Raw genomic sequence first — 16,422 nt, forward strand, 5'->3', positions numbered from 1 at the left:
CACTCTACAAAAGGCATGCAAAAATGATTTATTCCTTCCTTGTTCCTTGGAGGTGATATAGTTGAAGATTTTCTGGAAAACCTTTTTCACATCAAACTCAGATATGCTTCATGATGAGCAAATATTTAGATTAGAATTATTATCTTTTTTAAAGATTTTATTTATTAGAGAGAGTGAGAGAGTGAGCACAAGCAGGTGGGGGGGGCAGAGGGAGAAGCAGGTTCTCCGCTGAGCAAGGAGCCCAATGTGGGGCTCAGTCCCAGGAACCCGGGATCATGACCTGAGCCGAAGGCAGACCCTTAACCAACTGAGCAACCCAGGTGCCCCTAGATTATGTTGAAAATATCTGACTGTTTAATTGGCATTTTGGGGGATTGGCCAAAGAGGGTACAATATTGCATTATTAGTCCTACATTTATCACCTACATTCCATTTTGGTTTAATTGGCTTTCTTTTTATTTCTTTTTTTTCTTTCCTGATTTTTAATACCACAGAATCATCCAAGTGCCAATTGAAAGTCATCTTTTAACATTATAAACACAATATTGCTCCAGTGACCCTTTTCCTGACAAGTACAGCAGATCATTGACAAAGGGGCACATACTTTCCTTTCCTTCTTTAAGGTTACAGTTAATGGTTTTCCTTTCTTTGATTATCAGAGACTCACTGCAGGCAGTGTTCATTTCTGTACCTAAGAATGTTTCTGAAAAGTTGGATCACTAATGATGCCTGCCAAGTTGAATGTACACAAAGTCCCTAATATCCTGTTTAATTAACTTTGAGCATTCATGGATGATGCTTCAGGAGAGCATATAAAGCAGCATGTTTATGTAAAACAGACTCTAGACTCATGTATTTTTTTTCTACCCCATGAGCTATTTCGCTTTCTCTTTTCCCTTGGCCTTATGCTTGAATAAACAAGGCCTCTAATTTTTCTTTAAGTTATTCTCATGTTCATGATTTCAGGTTTTTGTACTGTGGTGTAGCTTAGACTTATTCCTTACTGTAAGGAAACCTAACAGCAATGTGATATAAGTTGTTTTTTTTTTAAAGTGGGGGTGCAAGGAGCCTAGTTCATGGCTACTTTTAGGACCTGATAGATAATCCTAATACCTCTTTTCCTAATGAAAATGATCCAGAATACTTTGAAAATTAAAAACGAAAATAGGAAGAAGGGGATTTGACTCCTGATTATTAACTAACTGATGGGAATCATCCTGAAATTTCAGACACGTGCATGTGCTCTGCAAGTTTTATCTGCCATCTTGGAAGGCTCAAAGCAGTTTCTTTCTGTTGCTGAAGATACCAGTGACCACAGAAGGGCTTTCACTCCCTTCTCCGTGATGATTGCATCCAGCATCAGAGAATTGCACAGATGTCTTTTGTTAGCCCTGGTGGCTGAGTCATCCTCACAGACCCTAACTCAGATAATTAAGGTAAACGTGCCAAGTTATCCATAGGTTCTGGAGGGGTTTTGTCTGTTTCAATTTCATATAATGTTTTAAATTGTCCAAAAGTAATTTGACTTAAGAATATAACTAAGTACTAATTTTATTTAAAGATATCCTATTTGGAACTCTAACTGGTGATTTTATTTAAAGCTATCCTGTTGTGCCTACTTGTTTGATCTTACCTATAATCTCTGTATATCCAAATAAATGATTTACTAAAAATACTCCTATTTTTAGTATTAAGTTGTACCAATGAGAATACAAGTGCTATTCCCCTAAAAAAAAAAAAAGGACAAAAAAGAAAAAGACTGATTTTCAAATAAGAATGAAGACTTTTCTTCTTTAATTAAATGCTGTAAAGTTTGTGTCTGTGCTGTGGCTTAATCAGACCTGTTGATGGGCTCTTCTTGTATTTTGCAGTGCCTTGCGAATTTAGTATCAAATTCACCATACAACCGTCTGAAACTCAGCCTGTTGACCAAAGTCTGGAACCAGATAAAGCCTTATATTCGCCACAAAGGTTGGTGGTAGTTTAAAGTCAGTTGCTTTTTTATATCAATCAAATCTAGATTATTAGTTTAAAAAGTATTTAGAGCATTTTTATAGCTCTAAGATATCCCTGCTTATTCTCAAGTTTTTGGGGAAACGAGCTATTGCCAGAACCCCACTTTTGACCTCAGAAGCCCCAGTAGACACCACTGGAAGGAAGTGAGGTGGAGAATTAATTGTAAAGATTACTGGCTCTTCGCTACTTCAGTGCAGTGACTTTAGAATTAGGGGTGAGCCAAGTGCCGGGGAGCCCCCTCTGGTATATAATACACAGTTCATATCCTTCAGGCAAAAGTAAGGATGGATGGGGGTGCCTGGGTGACTCAGTTGGTAAAGCATCTGACTCTTGATTTTTGGCTCAGGTCCTGATCTCGGGGTCATGAGATTGAGCCCCATATCAGGCTCCATGCTCAGTGGAGAGTCTGCCTGAGATTCTCTCTCCCACTCCCTCCTCTATCCCTCCCCCCACTTATATGCACTCTCTCTCTAAAATAAATAGATAAATCTTTAAGAAAAAATAGGAAGAAGTAAGGATGGACGGACAGTCAGAGACATCATTCTCTTTTTGGAAAGAAAAACTGGAATATAAAACCTAACTTCTTTAACATTATCTCCTCTGAAGTTCGGATAAAATTCCAGAGCCTCAAGTCCCCACTGGCTACAGAGTCTTATTTCGTGTTGATTCTTGGCTTACTCCCATACAAAATATATATGTGCTGTAGCACTTGCCTGGAGAATAGTTGTTCCTTTTGCTTGCAAGCTTTAGGATCAGACCACATTCTGGTAAGTTAAGCTTTTCAGTGTGAATTCTAGTACTTGAAGGAGGTGGCGATGTTTCTGTGGCGTTGTGGGAGGGCTGGTGGACCTGGAGTCAGGCTGAGGGTCTGCAGCCCAGTCCCACTTCTGCCATCTCAGAACTGCAGCTCTGTCAGAGCCTCATTTCCTCCTCACAGGAAGAAGTAGACCCACCTCATAAGATGTTTATAAGGCTTAAATGAGGTAATCACATGTAAACTAAGTCCAATTCACTTGTTTCACCAATGTGTAAAATGGGACCCAGAAAGATAAATCCTGCCTTGAGGTCTCTCATCATGTTAGTGGCAGAAGTAAGATTGAAACAACCCAAGTCTTTGGGCTCAGTGTCCTCCTGATCATTCCCCTGCACCAGCTTTTCTTCATCTGCAAACTGAGGGGAGTGGATCAGGTCTCAAAAGCCCCTTCCAAGTGTCTGGCTTTGTCCTCCAGCATTTTTATTATTAAAATGGTCAAACCCACAGAAATTTGAAAGACTAGTACAGCGAACATCTGCATACCTCTACCTAGGCTTGACAGTTGTTAACATTTGTCATGTTGGCTTTGTCTCTGCATATGTGTGTCTGTGTCCTTGTGTATACATATGTGCGTATAAATCTGTGTATTTTTGAACCATTTGAAAGTCAATTACAGGGAGCCTGGGTGGCTTAGTCTGTTAAGCGTCTGCTTTCAGCTCAGGTCATGATCTCAGGTCCTGGGATCGAACCCCACTTTGGGCTCCCCACTCATCAGGTAGCCTGCTTCTCCCTCTTCCCTCCGCCTCTCCCCCTGCTCATGTTCTCACTCTCTCTCAAATAAATAAAATCTTTAAACAATTTTTAAAAAGTCAATTACAGGGGCGCCTGGGTGGCTCAGTCGTTGTGTGTCTGCCTTCGGCTCAGTTCATGATCCTAGGGTTCTGGGATCGAGCCCCTCGTCAGGCTCCCTGCTCAGCAGGAAGCCTGCTTCTCCCTTTCCAATCCCCTAAAAAACACACCACTATTCTCACACCTAAGAAAATTACATTGATCCCATAGTATCATCTGGTATCTGCTCCACATTCAGATTTTCCCCATATGTCTCAAAGAGTCTTTCCTTGTTTCTTGTAAGAACTTGGGTTCATTCCGGGTTCGTGCATTGCGTATCATTATCCTGTCACTCTAGTCTCTTCTAATCTAGAACCATCCCATCAGCCCTTTCTTTCTTTCACCACACTGATGTATGGATGTGGCCCAGAGGGTTGTCTTCCAGCACGTTTCACGTGCTCAGTTTGCCAGATAGTCTCTTGACAGTGTTGTTGAACTTCTGTTTCTGTCCCATGTAGTTCTCTAAGCCAGACGTTAGGGCTAGAGGTTTAATTTGATGCAGGTTAACCAAGGATGCCCTAACTCTTCATAGCCTGCGGGGGTAATTATGACCCCACAGTGATAGTGATTCCCGCTAACTTTGACAGATGTGAATGTTCGAGTGTCAAGCCTCACTCTCTTGGGAGCCATCGTGTCCACTCATGCGCCTTTACCTGAAGTCCTGCTGCTCTTACAGCAGCCCTGTTCTTCCGGACTCAATAGCAATTCAGCGACTCCCCACCTCGGCACTCCTGACTGGTGGAAGAAAGCCTCCTCAGGACCCTTTCTGGAGGAAGCATCAGTTAGCTCCCCTAAGGGGTCTTCGGAGCCCTGCTGGCTCATCCGACTCTGCATTTCCACTGTTGTACTGCCCAAGGAGGATTCCTGTTCAGGTAGCGATGCTGGCTCTGCAGCAGGAAGCACCTATGAACCATCCCCCATGCGGCTGGAGGCCTTACAGGTACGAGGTTTCAGCTCCTCATTTCTGAAATGGAAGTAATCATTCTGCCTTCACAGGATGATGGATTGTGAGGAGTGAGTCCATGAAAATAATGTAAAACTGAGCCACAGGCCAGTGGTGTTAGTGGGAGTTGTATTTCAGGTGTGAGTGCTCCGTTGTTTTGTTTTTGGTGGAGGTTGGGAGAAGACTTGGTTGTAAGTGTCAGATGCGGTCCTTTTTGGTGCAAGCCATTTTAGTCACCTCCGTTTTTATGTGACAAGTGGGTACGCTAGATTATATAGTAACTCCGAAAGAAATTGCACAGTTCGTCTTTGATTTCTGCAATTTTAAGTAAGTGTGTAATTCTCCATAACTTCTCTTTCATCTTCTGTCTGCTTAGAGACAACAAAATAATTGCTCCTTCAAAGGAAGAAAACGATCCTAGATTAACGTTCTTCTGTACTCAGCTGTGATCTAAGACATGGGTTTGGTTCTGCACTCTGCTGCTAATTGTCTGATTGATATTAAATATGCCCTGTAACCTTAAACTTTTTCAGCCTTAGCTCCTTCAGCTGAAGTACTCGATTAGTCCCTGTCTCAGAAAATTGTTCCCAGGCTTAAATAATATTGCCAGTCTTAATGAAACACATTTCACAAATTGTAGAGCACCATGAAATTATATGATACAGTTAATTGATTTCAGTCATAAAATAAAGATTATGGTTGTTCATTTCATTCAACGTTAGAATCCTGCCCCTTGTTAAGTGTGAGTGATGTCTGTTAATATGAAAGCACTTTTCTGGATGTTGCAGCCCCGCATGGCATTCAGATCTTGGGGGTTATTCCTCTGTTCCCTTTGCAGGTGTTGGCTCATCTGGCCAGGGGCTACTTTTCAATGGCTCAAGTGTACTTAATGGAGCTTGGAGAGGTGATTTGCAAGTGCATGGGGGAAGCAGATCCGTCCGTTCAGCTTCATGGAGCAAAGGTAACTTTCATGAACAGCCATCTGCTTTTTTCTTCTCTTCCTTTATGTTCTTCCCTCTGCTGCATGTCTGTCCATTCTGAGGTTTCTTACAGAGGTTTCAGGTAGGGAAAGTCATACATTCCTTTATTTTCAGCTCTAATACAAAAACCCAAAGAATTCATCTGGTGATAAATTACCAATATATTTCTGGTGATTTTGTTCCTGAAAGAATGCCTCTGACATAGGAGTTGCTGAGAAAGGAAAGAAAATTCAGTCGGAAATTGTTTTTCCCCTCGATCTGAGGTCATCTCCAAACAAGTGAGGTTTTCTACCTCCGTAATTATAATACTGTGCTTTGATAATCTATTTCTTTTACCTCGGCAGCTTCTGGAAGAACTGGGTACAGGCTTAATACAACAGTATAAACCAGACTCTACCATAGCATCTGATCAGAGAGTGCCAGTCACCTTGGTGAGTACGCGTCAGTTCACCGTTTTCTCTTTTCTTAGTGCTTCAGTCAGTTTTGAGGCTCAGTGAGAAAGTGAAGTAAACAGCATGACTTCTTCCAGTATCAAAAACTAGTTTATAATCTGTGCTGACATGATGATAGCACGAATAGGATTTATTTGCGCTTCAGTTTCTTTGCAGTTCCGTGTGTGGTTGAATTATGTGTAACATACAGCCAGCAGTTTGAAACACCAACGTTTCTTCCGCATAAAACCTAGTTTGGTTATTCATCCTGCCCAAGAGGCAGACTGGAAAGATGGGAAGAGACAAGCATTTGGAATCAGAAGACAGGAGATCAAATCTAGGAAGCACCATTAATGGGTGTATGAGCATAGTTTTCTCATAAGGAGGAATAATAATCTTTAACTCCTGGGGCTGTTGGAAGACTGAAATGTAAAGATGCTGGCACATAGTAGGTGCTCAATAGACGTCAGTTCCCTTAACTCCCTCTCTGCTGCGCCCCCGTGGTTCCCATTAAAGTCCTGAGATCTTAGGTGGTTGCTGCTGTCCCCACACTGTGCCCGTCCTCTGGAGGTGTGAACACGTGACCCTGCCATAAGTGATGGGTTTTCCTCCTGCCTTCCTCATCCTGCCACTTCTTTTCCCTTTGCAACTTCCATCATCCTTGCAAGGAATTAAGAATACCTAGCCCTAGTCCTTTCCCGAGACTGCCACTAAAGCTAGAATGTCACCATTCACAGGGAGATGAGTTGATTTGCTCAGACAGACCTGAGTTTGCATCCAGACTTCTCCCCCTGCTTGTCAAGTGACTTTTAGGCAAGACTCTTCTGTTCACATTTGTGTATTATTTTATCTGTATAAAAGGGATACACTTGCTATATTACTTGTCAGTTGCTGAGTAGTAAATTATCAAAACACTTAGTAGCTTAAAACAACATACATTCTCTCACATAGTTTCTGTGGCCCAGGAATTGGGAGTAGCTTAGCTCGGGTCTCTCTGAGGTTGCAGTCAGGATGCCGGCAGGGGCTGCAGTTCACTGAACCTGACGGGTTCGAGGATCTTCTTCCAATAGGGCTCACTCACATACCTAGCAAGTTAGCACTGGCTTTTGGCAGTGGGCCTCGCTTACCTCCTCCCCATGAGGACCTCTCCAGAGGGCTGCAGGAGTGTCCTCCTGACACAGCAGTTGGCTTCCCCCACAGCAAGAGAATCAAGAGAGAGCAAGACAGAAGCTGCGGTGTTTTTATGGACCTTGCTTTGGAAGTTTCACATGGTCATTTCCACAGCCCCCTACTGGATACACAGGTCAGCTCTAGCCAGTGTGGGGGCGGAGGGCCACCTCCTTAACATAGGAGGCGAGAATCACTGTGGGCCATCTTGGAGGCTGGCAAGCATACCTGTCCAAAGTCTTCTGGTTTGGGGTGGGAAAGGTCCAGATTGGGTTTCTAGGAGTTGGGATTTAGGGGAGGATAGAACTGGGCTGTGGGATACATGATAAAACTCAGGACTAAATCCATGGGGCAGAAAGTAGAGGTACCAAACCACAGAGAGATTTGCAAATGCACATGAAATCCCCGGGTTTTTAGAAAGCATGGGAAGGAAACTGTTCAAGGTACTCTTCGGGTGCCTACCTTGAAATCTTTAAAGTGAGTTCAGTTTTCATAGTGCTCACAACAGCCCCCTGCTCAGTTTAAGAGTCTCCATTATGCACTGGGCCCTATGTGAGGAACTTCACACATAGCGTTACATTTTCCTCTCACCCACACTCTGCCAAGTAGACAGCTTTGCCCTGTTCTCCTGAAGAGGAAGCTACACTTAGGTTCGGTGACTTGCCTGAGGTTGCAGAGACGGGAAGCAGCCACTGAAGGATCCAGCTCTGCCTCTGGATCCCGCACTCTTTGGACTCTGGCACCCGCCTCTGGGCTCTGCAGGACCCTGACGCCCATTAGCAAGTTACACCATCTCTTCGTGCCTCAGTTTCCTTGTGTGAAGGTGGAGATAATGACACATACTTGGTTTAGTTGCGCTGAGGACTGCAGTGGGTAGATCTGTGTGAGGCACTGAGAGCAGCGGCTGCTGCCGTGACCTCCATCATCTTTCCCCTTCTCCTCACGATCATCTTCTTTGGCCGCCTGACTGTAGCAGACCATTTCCTGGTCGGTCAAGTGGAAGGATGCAGTCATCGTTTTCTGAAGCCTCTTCCATTGCTGTGGAAGGACTACCGGAAGCATTAGAAAAAGCCGCTGCTTCACAGAAGGACGTTTGGTTACTACAGCCCCCGTGGTAGTGTTCGCGTCGAGTTGGGTCCACTGTTGGCTATTGGGCCACGGCTTTGACTGTGCCCCTGTTCCAGGTGGTGACGTTCTGGACTATGATGCTGAATGGCCCTCTGCCCAGAGCCCTGCAGAATTCCGAGCACCCGACCCTGCAGGCGAGCGCCTGTGACGCCCTGTCTTCTGTCCTGCCCGAAGCCTTCAGCAGCCTGCCGGTAACCCAGGGAGTGTTTCCTCAGCCCTGAGTGGCGCCATGAGCATCCAAGCTTCAGTCTGATTCAGATTCTTTTTCATTTTGAGCCAGTACTCAACATGCTCTCTGAGAAAAGGGGGCTCAGTCTACTTGAGTGGGGGGCGAGGGTGGTGATAAAACTTAAAATCTTAACATCTCGGGAGAGCTTTTCCTCCCTGTGCTTAGAGGGCAGGTGGCGGAAGTGGGGGGAGAGGCTTGGAGGTGAGAGACATTTCCGAAAGCTTTCGAAGCCAAAAGTTAGGAAGACCTGGGTCTAAGTCCCAGCTCTTCCACTCTCCACCTCTCTGATGATCTTAACTTCTGTAAAACAGTTTTATCCTCTATAAAATGGGCACAACGTGATGAGTAACGTGAAGTGTGTGGCCGTACTTGGCTGGTGCCCACTGCCGGACAGGGTATTCTGGCGGCTTCCCTTCTGTAGTCCCCAGTGGCATTTGTGTCTGCTCTTAGCTTTCACGAAGGAGCAGAATACAGTGACCCGGGTCACGTTGTGGTCAAGGTTAAAGGTCACAGATGCCGTGTGTGCAAACACTCCCCAATGCTGGGGTCCGAAGTGAACCTCTGCTCTCTGCCGAGGTAGCTTCAAGGTCTCAGTTGTGTTCAGCTCCCAAATATGAACTCAGACGCAGACTCATCACGGTTGCCTGTCGAGGACAGTGGCTCATAGTTCTTTCAGTCTCGCTTTTCCTTTGCCAACCTTTCTCACTGCAGAGTGACAAGCAGATCCTGTGCATCACCATGCTGCTTGGGCTGAATGACAGCAAGAACCGATTAGTGAAAGCTGCGACCTCGCGGGCCCTTGGAGTCTATGTGCTTTTCCCCTGCCTCAGACAGGTTAGAGCGAGCCCGCCCTGCCCTCCCATGCCTGCGATGGGCCAGAGCGAGAGTGCTTTGGGTGCATATAGAGCTGGATGGTAAAGGACATGACATTGCTTTTAATCTGGTTTCCTTAATTGCAACTTTATAAAATATGGTAATGCCTGTACTGCCCAGGACCCTCGGTGCCCAGGTGATGTTTAAATTAATGAATAATTGGGGGAAAAAAAAGAAAGAAATGGGACATTACCGTGTGATAGTAATAATTTGGAGAGCTGATAAAATTTTTACTAAGAAGGAAGTAAATTTCTCCTTCACTCTTAGCTGTGACATTTATCTCCCTGAGAAGTGTGTAATTAGAGTATATTTTAGAAATGCATTTCATTGTCAACATCCTTTCCCAAGGTGACAATCAATCTAAGCACAGAATTCACAGGTAACTGTCGCGGACCAGGTTATAAGATGTTCAACAAGAGCAAAATCCATAGGCTCCTTGGGTGTGCATGGCACATACCAAAATCATGGGAGACCCCCCTCTCAGGTTTTAGTGAGTGTCCAAATTGTAATATAGTTGAACAGTAAATTGAATAAATAAATGTTGATTTTCAAATAGAAATTTGTGGTAAAGACTTAAATCTTTCTCAGAAAATAAATATCAGAATTCCAAGCAGCCGTGTGAGCTCGTCAAGTAACTACGGTGTTTTGTTTTATCTTATAGGATGTCATATTTGTCGCAGACACAGCAAATGCAATATTGATGTCACTTCAAGACAAATCTCTGAATGTCCGAGCCAAAGCAGCCTGGTCCCTGGGCAACCTGACAGACACTCTGATTGTCAACATGTACGTGACTCAACTCATTTCCCCTGGGTGACTTCTGAGACTGAGGTCCCTGGAAGATATCTTTGATCTCTACTATAAAAAAAAAAAACTAACAGTAATTCTCCCATATTGGGTAGTCAGTCTTCCTGCTTTGTTTTGTTTTCTGTTACTTCAAGTAATAAGATAATTAAGTTGTGGGGCTCCTGGGTGGCTCAAGTCAGTTAAGTGTCTGACTTGATTTCAGCTCAGGTCATGATCTCAGGATTGTGAGATTGAGCCCCACATTGGACTCCATGCTGGGTGTGGAGCCTGATTAGGATTCTCTCTCTCCCTCTCCCCCCTCCCCCCCAAAATTAGCAAGTTGTTCTTTATATATGTGTGTGTTGGTGTGTGTATGTATATATATTTAATACTGTATGCCGATATAAGTAATATATCCACATTATAGAAAATGTGGACAATATAGAAGTAGAAATTCAAAACCATAGTAATAGTTGCACTGCTTTTTAAATGTCAAATTTGTAATTTTTTAAAGTAATATATTCACAGGTTAAAAACATTCAAACAATACAAAAGAGGCATTCCATCTAAAGCCTTGCTCCTACCTTGCTCCCCTCCCTGGAGGCAACTGTTGTTCCTCATATGATAGCGTCCTGCTTTTCATTGCTGAGCTCTCACGTATAATGTGTATAAGCATTCTCCCAACTTTTATAGATGTGAATTACTGTTAGACCGTCATCACGGTGCAGTGATCATTTAACCGCTCCCCTGTTATCAAACATCTGCATTATTTTAGGCTTTGATATGCAGTGAACATTTTGGTGCATGAAATCTTTATTTTGAGATACACTTTTTGGTCACATTCCTAGAGATGGACCTACTGGGTCAAAAGGTATAAACTATAAGTTCTTGGTATAATCTGAACAGATTTGTTGAGCTGTTTTCCCAAATTTTTGAGAGTTATACTAAGTGAATGTATGTGTATATGTGTATGTTTAACTGGGTTTTACCATTCAACATGTTTTGCCTGCTTTGGATGGAATAGGGAGACACCAGACCCAAGTTTCCAAGAAGAGTTCTCTGGTCTCCTGCTCCTAAAGATGTTGCGATCAGCTATAGAAGCATCCAGGGATAAAGACAAGGTAGACTCACAGCACTAGTATTTCTCAATTCAGTACTTATCGTATTATGGTTTTGTCCCACCAAATTTATCCCTGTTCAGAGGAGATTGAGAGTACTGAGGGTACAATGTGGCCTACTCCACCTTGCACGGTTTCTCTCCTGTCTCCTGTGTCCTGAAAAATATCATTGCTGTTTGTAATACCACTCCATGATCTGCCCATGTTTGTTTTAAGATTAATCTGCTTTTGTTTTGTTTTGGTTTTTTCCAAAAAATCTTTAAGTAGAAGTAACAAGTCAGAAAGATGAGCAACTCTTGGCTTTGAATATCCCCGGTTGGACTAATAAATTGAAAGCATAGAAATGGGTTTTAGGGTCAGGCAGACATGGTTCAAATCCTGGCTTGCCCTTTAGTAGCTGGGTGATGTTTGGTGTATTACTGAACTTCTCTGAAGCTCAGTTTCCTCATCTTGGACGTGGAATCTCAGTGGCCTTGGAGCTGCTTGTGTTGAAGCACCTAGCATAGCACCTGACCCGTACTTAACTTAGCACAGTGATTCTGAAAACCTACGAAACCCTGCCTTGGACTCATTGGTTCAGAATTTCTGGGATTAGGACCTGGGAATTGGTTTCTGAAAAAGAAAGCTCCCCAGATGACTCTAGTATGCTACAAAGATTGAGACTCTAATGGAAAAGTACTAGACTGGAATTTTGAAACCTCAGCTCTCCTCCTCACCTTGCTGTAAGCCAGCTTTGCCCTGTTGCCCCTGCGCCTTCCATACCATCTCTGCAAAACGAGGAAGACAGAGCTCTCTGAAGTCTACTCTAAAGACATCAGTGAGGAGCTGTGGAGGACCTCACCTTTCTGATGGCACGGGCTGTTCACCACACAAGACCTTTACAGAGTCTCAAGAAGCTACACCTTTACAGGCTGCTTGTCTCATTGGCTGTCTTGCTTTAAGATGTCTAAGACTTCCTGGGTTTTTTTTAAATACTTTCTGTAACATCATTTTGGCAAAGCAGATTTCTAATGCTGTTTTGTTTTTTGTTGTTTTTTTTTTTACATTTTTTTCTAGGTAAAAAGCAATGCAGTCCGGGCCCTTGGAAATTTGCTTCATTTTTTGCAGCCATCTCATATAGAAAAGCCCAGGTTTGCTGAAATCATTGAGGAGTCCATCCAGGCCCTAATTTCTACTGTTCTAATTGAGGCTGCCATGAAAGTCCGATGGAATGCCTGTTATGCAATGGGGAATGTATTTAAAAATCCTGCTCTTCCATTAGGTAAGGAAGTCTCCCTCTTCTCTCTGGTGGAGGGCCCTAGGACAACACACACCAGTCTACATTGTTATTGAAGATGTTCCTCACACTGCTACTTATCACAGTGTTAGAAAAAAATGGAACCGTTCCGAACACCCAAGTTTAGGGGAATGGTTGAGATAAATCATAGTATATATATTCAAAGGGATGGGTGTTTTTTTTAAGATTTTATTTATTTGAGAGAGAGAGAGAGCACGAGCAAGGGGAAGGGCAGAGGGAGAGGGAGAAGCAGACTCTCCGCTGAGCAGGGAGCCTAATGTGGGGCTTGATCCCAGGACCCTGAAATCATGACCTGAGCCAAAGGCAGATGCTTAACCAACTGAACCACCCAGGCACCCCTCAAAGGGATCTTTTAGAATTATGTTTACAAGTTTTTGATAATCTGGTCAAGTACTTCTGATGTTAAGCAAATTAAAACAGGATATGAAATTGTTTCTACAGCATGATCTCAATGAATGAGTAGAAAAAAGGACTGAAAGGAAATTAACCTAATTAATAACAGTGGTTGCCTCTGAAAGGGATGATGAGTAGGATATTTTTCTGCTTTCACTTCCTAAATTTTCTACAAGAGCGTATGTTGTTTTGACAGCAGGGGGTAAAAATGAAGGAGAAAAAGTGGCATGGAAGAAAGGGTAGAAATTGGAAATCCCATGTCAGCCCTTGGTACCGAAGTGGGCTGCTGCATAGAAGGAGGGCATCGAAGTAATGACCTGCCGTGTACCGTGATAGAACATCGGTGGCAACATAGGCATGTGGGTCATAGCTTCCAAATCCCATTCACTTTCCTTACCAGCATTTGCTTTATACGTTTGTCTCTGTGACAGGGTTTGAAACAAGGTGTGTTCCTGGGGAGCTAAATCCATTCTGGACCAGCAGGGCATGCGTCAGGTTAGGGAAATCTGGCTCTGCTCCCCTTTATTGCCGAGAGCTCCCAGCCAGGGGGCACCTGGCTGGCACAGCCAGAAGAGCATGTGACTCTTGATCTCAGGATTATGAGTTCAAGCTCCACGTTGGGTGTTAGAGATTACTTAAATAAATAAATAAACTTAATTAAAAAAATAAAAGGGAACCAATGGAGAAGTAGCTTCTCTGCTTTTCCATGGAAGAAATAGCCTAACGTGACCTGTGGAGTTGGAGCTCGTTAAGGTGCATGTCTGCTTGCCTGTCTTCAAAGGCAACAGAGAAGTTGGGAGGGGCTAGGAGAGTTAGGGAAGCTGAAATCTATTCTGCTGCCCATCTTGAGGAAAAAGAATCCCTCCCCCCCCGCCAAAATGGAGTGGGGAGTGGAACGCTGATGAGGAAGAAAGCAGGCTGATTTCCTGAGACCATCAGGAAGGGAGAGAAGACAGAAATCTGGGCATCATGATCTCAAAATTAGACAGTTGCACCTTTGGTTAATCTGAGTACTCTGTTCCCCAGTCACTGCCTAAATAGTATTTTCTTTCTCTTTGCAATAAAATGCATGACTTGCTGTGTCCAGAGCAGTGTCTGGATGCTAATGTGGGTGAAGAAATATTCTTTTGTCAGCATGAACAAGGCTGGGCATACAATTGTGCAGGTGCGCACTGCTCAGAAGCATCCGACTGAGAGAACAAGTGGGGCTACAATTCAGTCTGTGCTCCTCCACCAAGCCTTATGCCCTCAGGACAGCCTCTTCCCAGAGAAGAAGCCTCTTCCATGGTTGCCAAAGTCCCCATTTAGAGGAGCGAGTAGCAGAGGCCCCGAGCGTGCGGCAGGGTTGTTTAGGGAAATGGGAAGTTTGGGAGTCATTACTCGGCGCCTTCCCCAGAATCACACAGTCAGCATTGGTCACCCTAATCCTATAAGGTTAGTGTGAGAATTAAGTGAAAACATAGTGATTAGCTTGAGCACTAGTGTGTGTGCTTCCTCTGCCCCCTCCCTCTCCCCTGTTTATTTCTAAGCCTTCATTTGTTTCAATGCCAGTGGATTCTTTCTAGGAACAGCCCCGTGGACCTCCCAGGCCTACAACGCCTTGACGTCAGTTGTGACATCATGCAAGAACTTCAAAGTGCGCATCAGATCCGCCACTGCCCTTTCCATCCCGAGCAAGAGAGAGCACTATGGGTCTGTTGACCAGTACGTTCAGATCTGGAATGCATTGGTCACTGCCTTGCAGAAGAGTGAAGACACCACAGACTTTCTGGAATTCAAGTACTGTGCCAGCCTACGGACCCAGATCTGCCAGGCACTGATTCACCTCTTGAGCTTGGCCAGTGCCTCAGACCTGCCCTGCATCAGAGAAACCCTTGAATTGAATGGCGACATGGTGCAGTCCTTTATCCTACAGTTTCTAAAATTAGGAGCAGAGGGAGAGGACCCTGGAGCACCCCACAGCTCGCATGAAAGAGACCAGCTGGTCAGAAGGGCCCTGGAGCATGTAAGCAGCATCCAGGCACTGGCGGGCGACACAGCCAGGAGGGCCATCATGGGCTTTTTAGAAGATATCCTCACCATTTATTTTGACTCGTCTGGATCCCAAATAGCGCTCCCAGAATTAACAAGTCGGTGAATAGTCCGCCATACTTCCAAGTGTCGAGTGGTAATAGAAAGACCCAAGCTCGAGTATCAGAAATGCAGGATTTAATTTTAGGGGCAGAAACAACCCGTTCACTTTTATTTAGAATAGGTTAGCATCTATCTAAATTTTTCTCAAGGGCCCAACCACTTTAGAGAGTGGTTCCACGGCATTGGCCACAGTCTAGACTGTTGGAGCCTCTGACCTGTGCAGCCGGAGCTGGGAGACAGGGTTGAGTGTGGGCCGAGCAGACTGGGCGGTCGTGAAGGGCGTTTAGCCTCAGAAGGTAGAGACAAAAAACAAAGGAATTGAGGGATTAGAATGTTGTGTATTGTGTCTCTGGGAATTGTTTTTCTTTTATAATAAAGTAATGAAAAATAGCGTGCCCGCAATCCCCTCTGTTTTCAGATCAAGTTGCACTTATAGAAAGCTTCCCGCAGAGCTGATGTTCAGCCAGTTTGCACTGGGGTAGCTGCTTCAGTTGCTAAAATACTGAAAAGTTCCTTACAGATTGGTAAATAGCCACTGCACTGAGCTCCCCAGTACCAACCCTGGAAGCCTCTCCACGCCTCCCCACAACCCACTCACAGAAGCGTTGACCCCGGCACAGAGAGGCTGCCCGAATAGGCCCGTGTCTGTTTCACCCTGGCTGTAACACCTATTTCTGTCTCTGTTCCCTGATGTCCCGTGGGAAAGTGTGGTCCTATCCTCAATTGATGGTGGTTTCGTCACCTTTGAATTTGTGCTTTAAAAAAGAATTATTTAATTTAGATGGTTAGAAAGAAAGGTTTTTAAATTACATTTTGATCATGTCTAAGCACTTATAAAAGTCACTTCTCACTGAAGAATTATTTACATTTAAATTTTGCATTCATCTCTTAGCCTCCAACAGTTTGTGAGAATTGATTTCAGGTAGGAATTTAGATACATAAAAGAACGAATTAAAATTATTCCATACTTATATTTGATCTGGGATAAATAAGAATCAAGATACATTGAAAAGGTTTTGGCGATACATTATTTAACTATGGTTATTTAGCTTAAAATATCTATTTTAGGCCATACATGTGTCCTCAGCATTTCTCCTTTGCCCCTAAGTTGCTCTTTTCCCTCCACTGTGTTGCTGGTTGCTCAGGAAGTGCTGCCCAGGCAGTTTGGGAAACAGAGTGGTCCGGCAACTGAAGGCCCACTTTTCTATTGGTAGAATACCAATCAGTTTCCAAAGAAATAGACCACAGGTACAGTAAAACACCCCTATAAAACATTCTTTAAATTT

General features: G+C 44.0%; 1 protein-coding gene across 1 annotated transcript in view; it reads left to right on the forward strand.

Moving 5' to 3' along the window:
* HEATR6 (HEAT repeat containing 6) overlaps window positions 1–15,529 on the forward strand; it is a 32,430-nt gene extending 16,901 nt beyond the window's left edge. The window contains exons 10-20 of the mRNA XM_045889357.3: window positions 1,230–1,436; window positions 1,872–1,971; window positions 4,246–4,598; window positions 5,440–5,562; window positions 5,926–6,012; window positions 8,364–8,498; window positions 9,248–9,370; window positions 10,071–10,195; window positions 11,220–11,316; window positions 12,370–12,574; window positions 14,569–15,529. Coding sequence (XP_045745313.1) covers window positions 1,230–1,436; window positions 1,872–1,971; window positions 4,246–4,598; window positions 5,440–5,562; window positions 5,926–6,012; window positions 8,364–8,498; window positions 9,248–9,370; window positions 10,071–10,195; window positions 11,220–11,316; window positions 12,370–12,574; window positions 14,569–15,140 — 2,127 coding nt within the window. The 3' untranslated portion in view covers window positions 15,141–15,529. The remainder of the gene's footprint in view (window positions 1–1,229; window positions 1,437–1,871; window positions 1,972–4,245; window positions 4,599–5,439; window positions 5,563–5,925; window positions 6,013–8,363; window positions 8,499–9,247; window positions 9,371–10,070; window positions 10,196–11,219; window positions 11,317–12,369; window positions 12,575–14,568) is intronic.
* The last annotated feature ends 893 nt before the right edge of the window (window positions 15,530–16,422 follow it).

The sequence above is a fragment of the Mirounga angustirostris genome, unplaced genomic scaffold (assembly GCF_029215605.1).
Source record: "Mirounga angustirostris isolate CCGP_5_RB_7025 unplaced genomic scaffold, mMirAng1.0.hap1 SCAF_17, whole genome shotgun sequence".
Taxonomy (NCBI): domain Eukaryota; kingdom Metazoa; phylum Chordata; class Mammalia; order Carnivora; family Phocidae; genus Mirounga; species Mirounga angustirostris.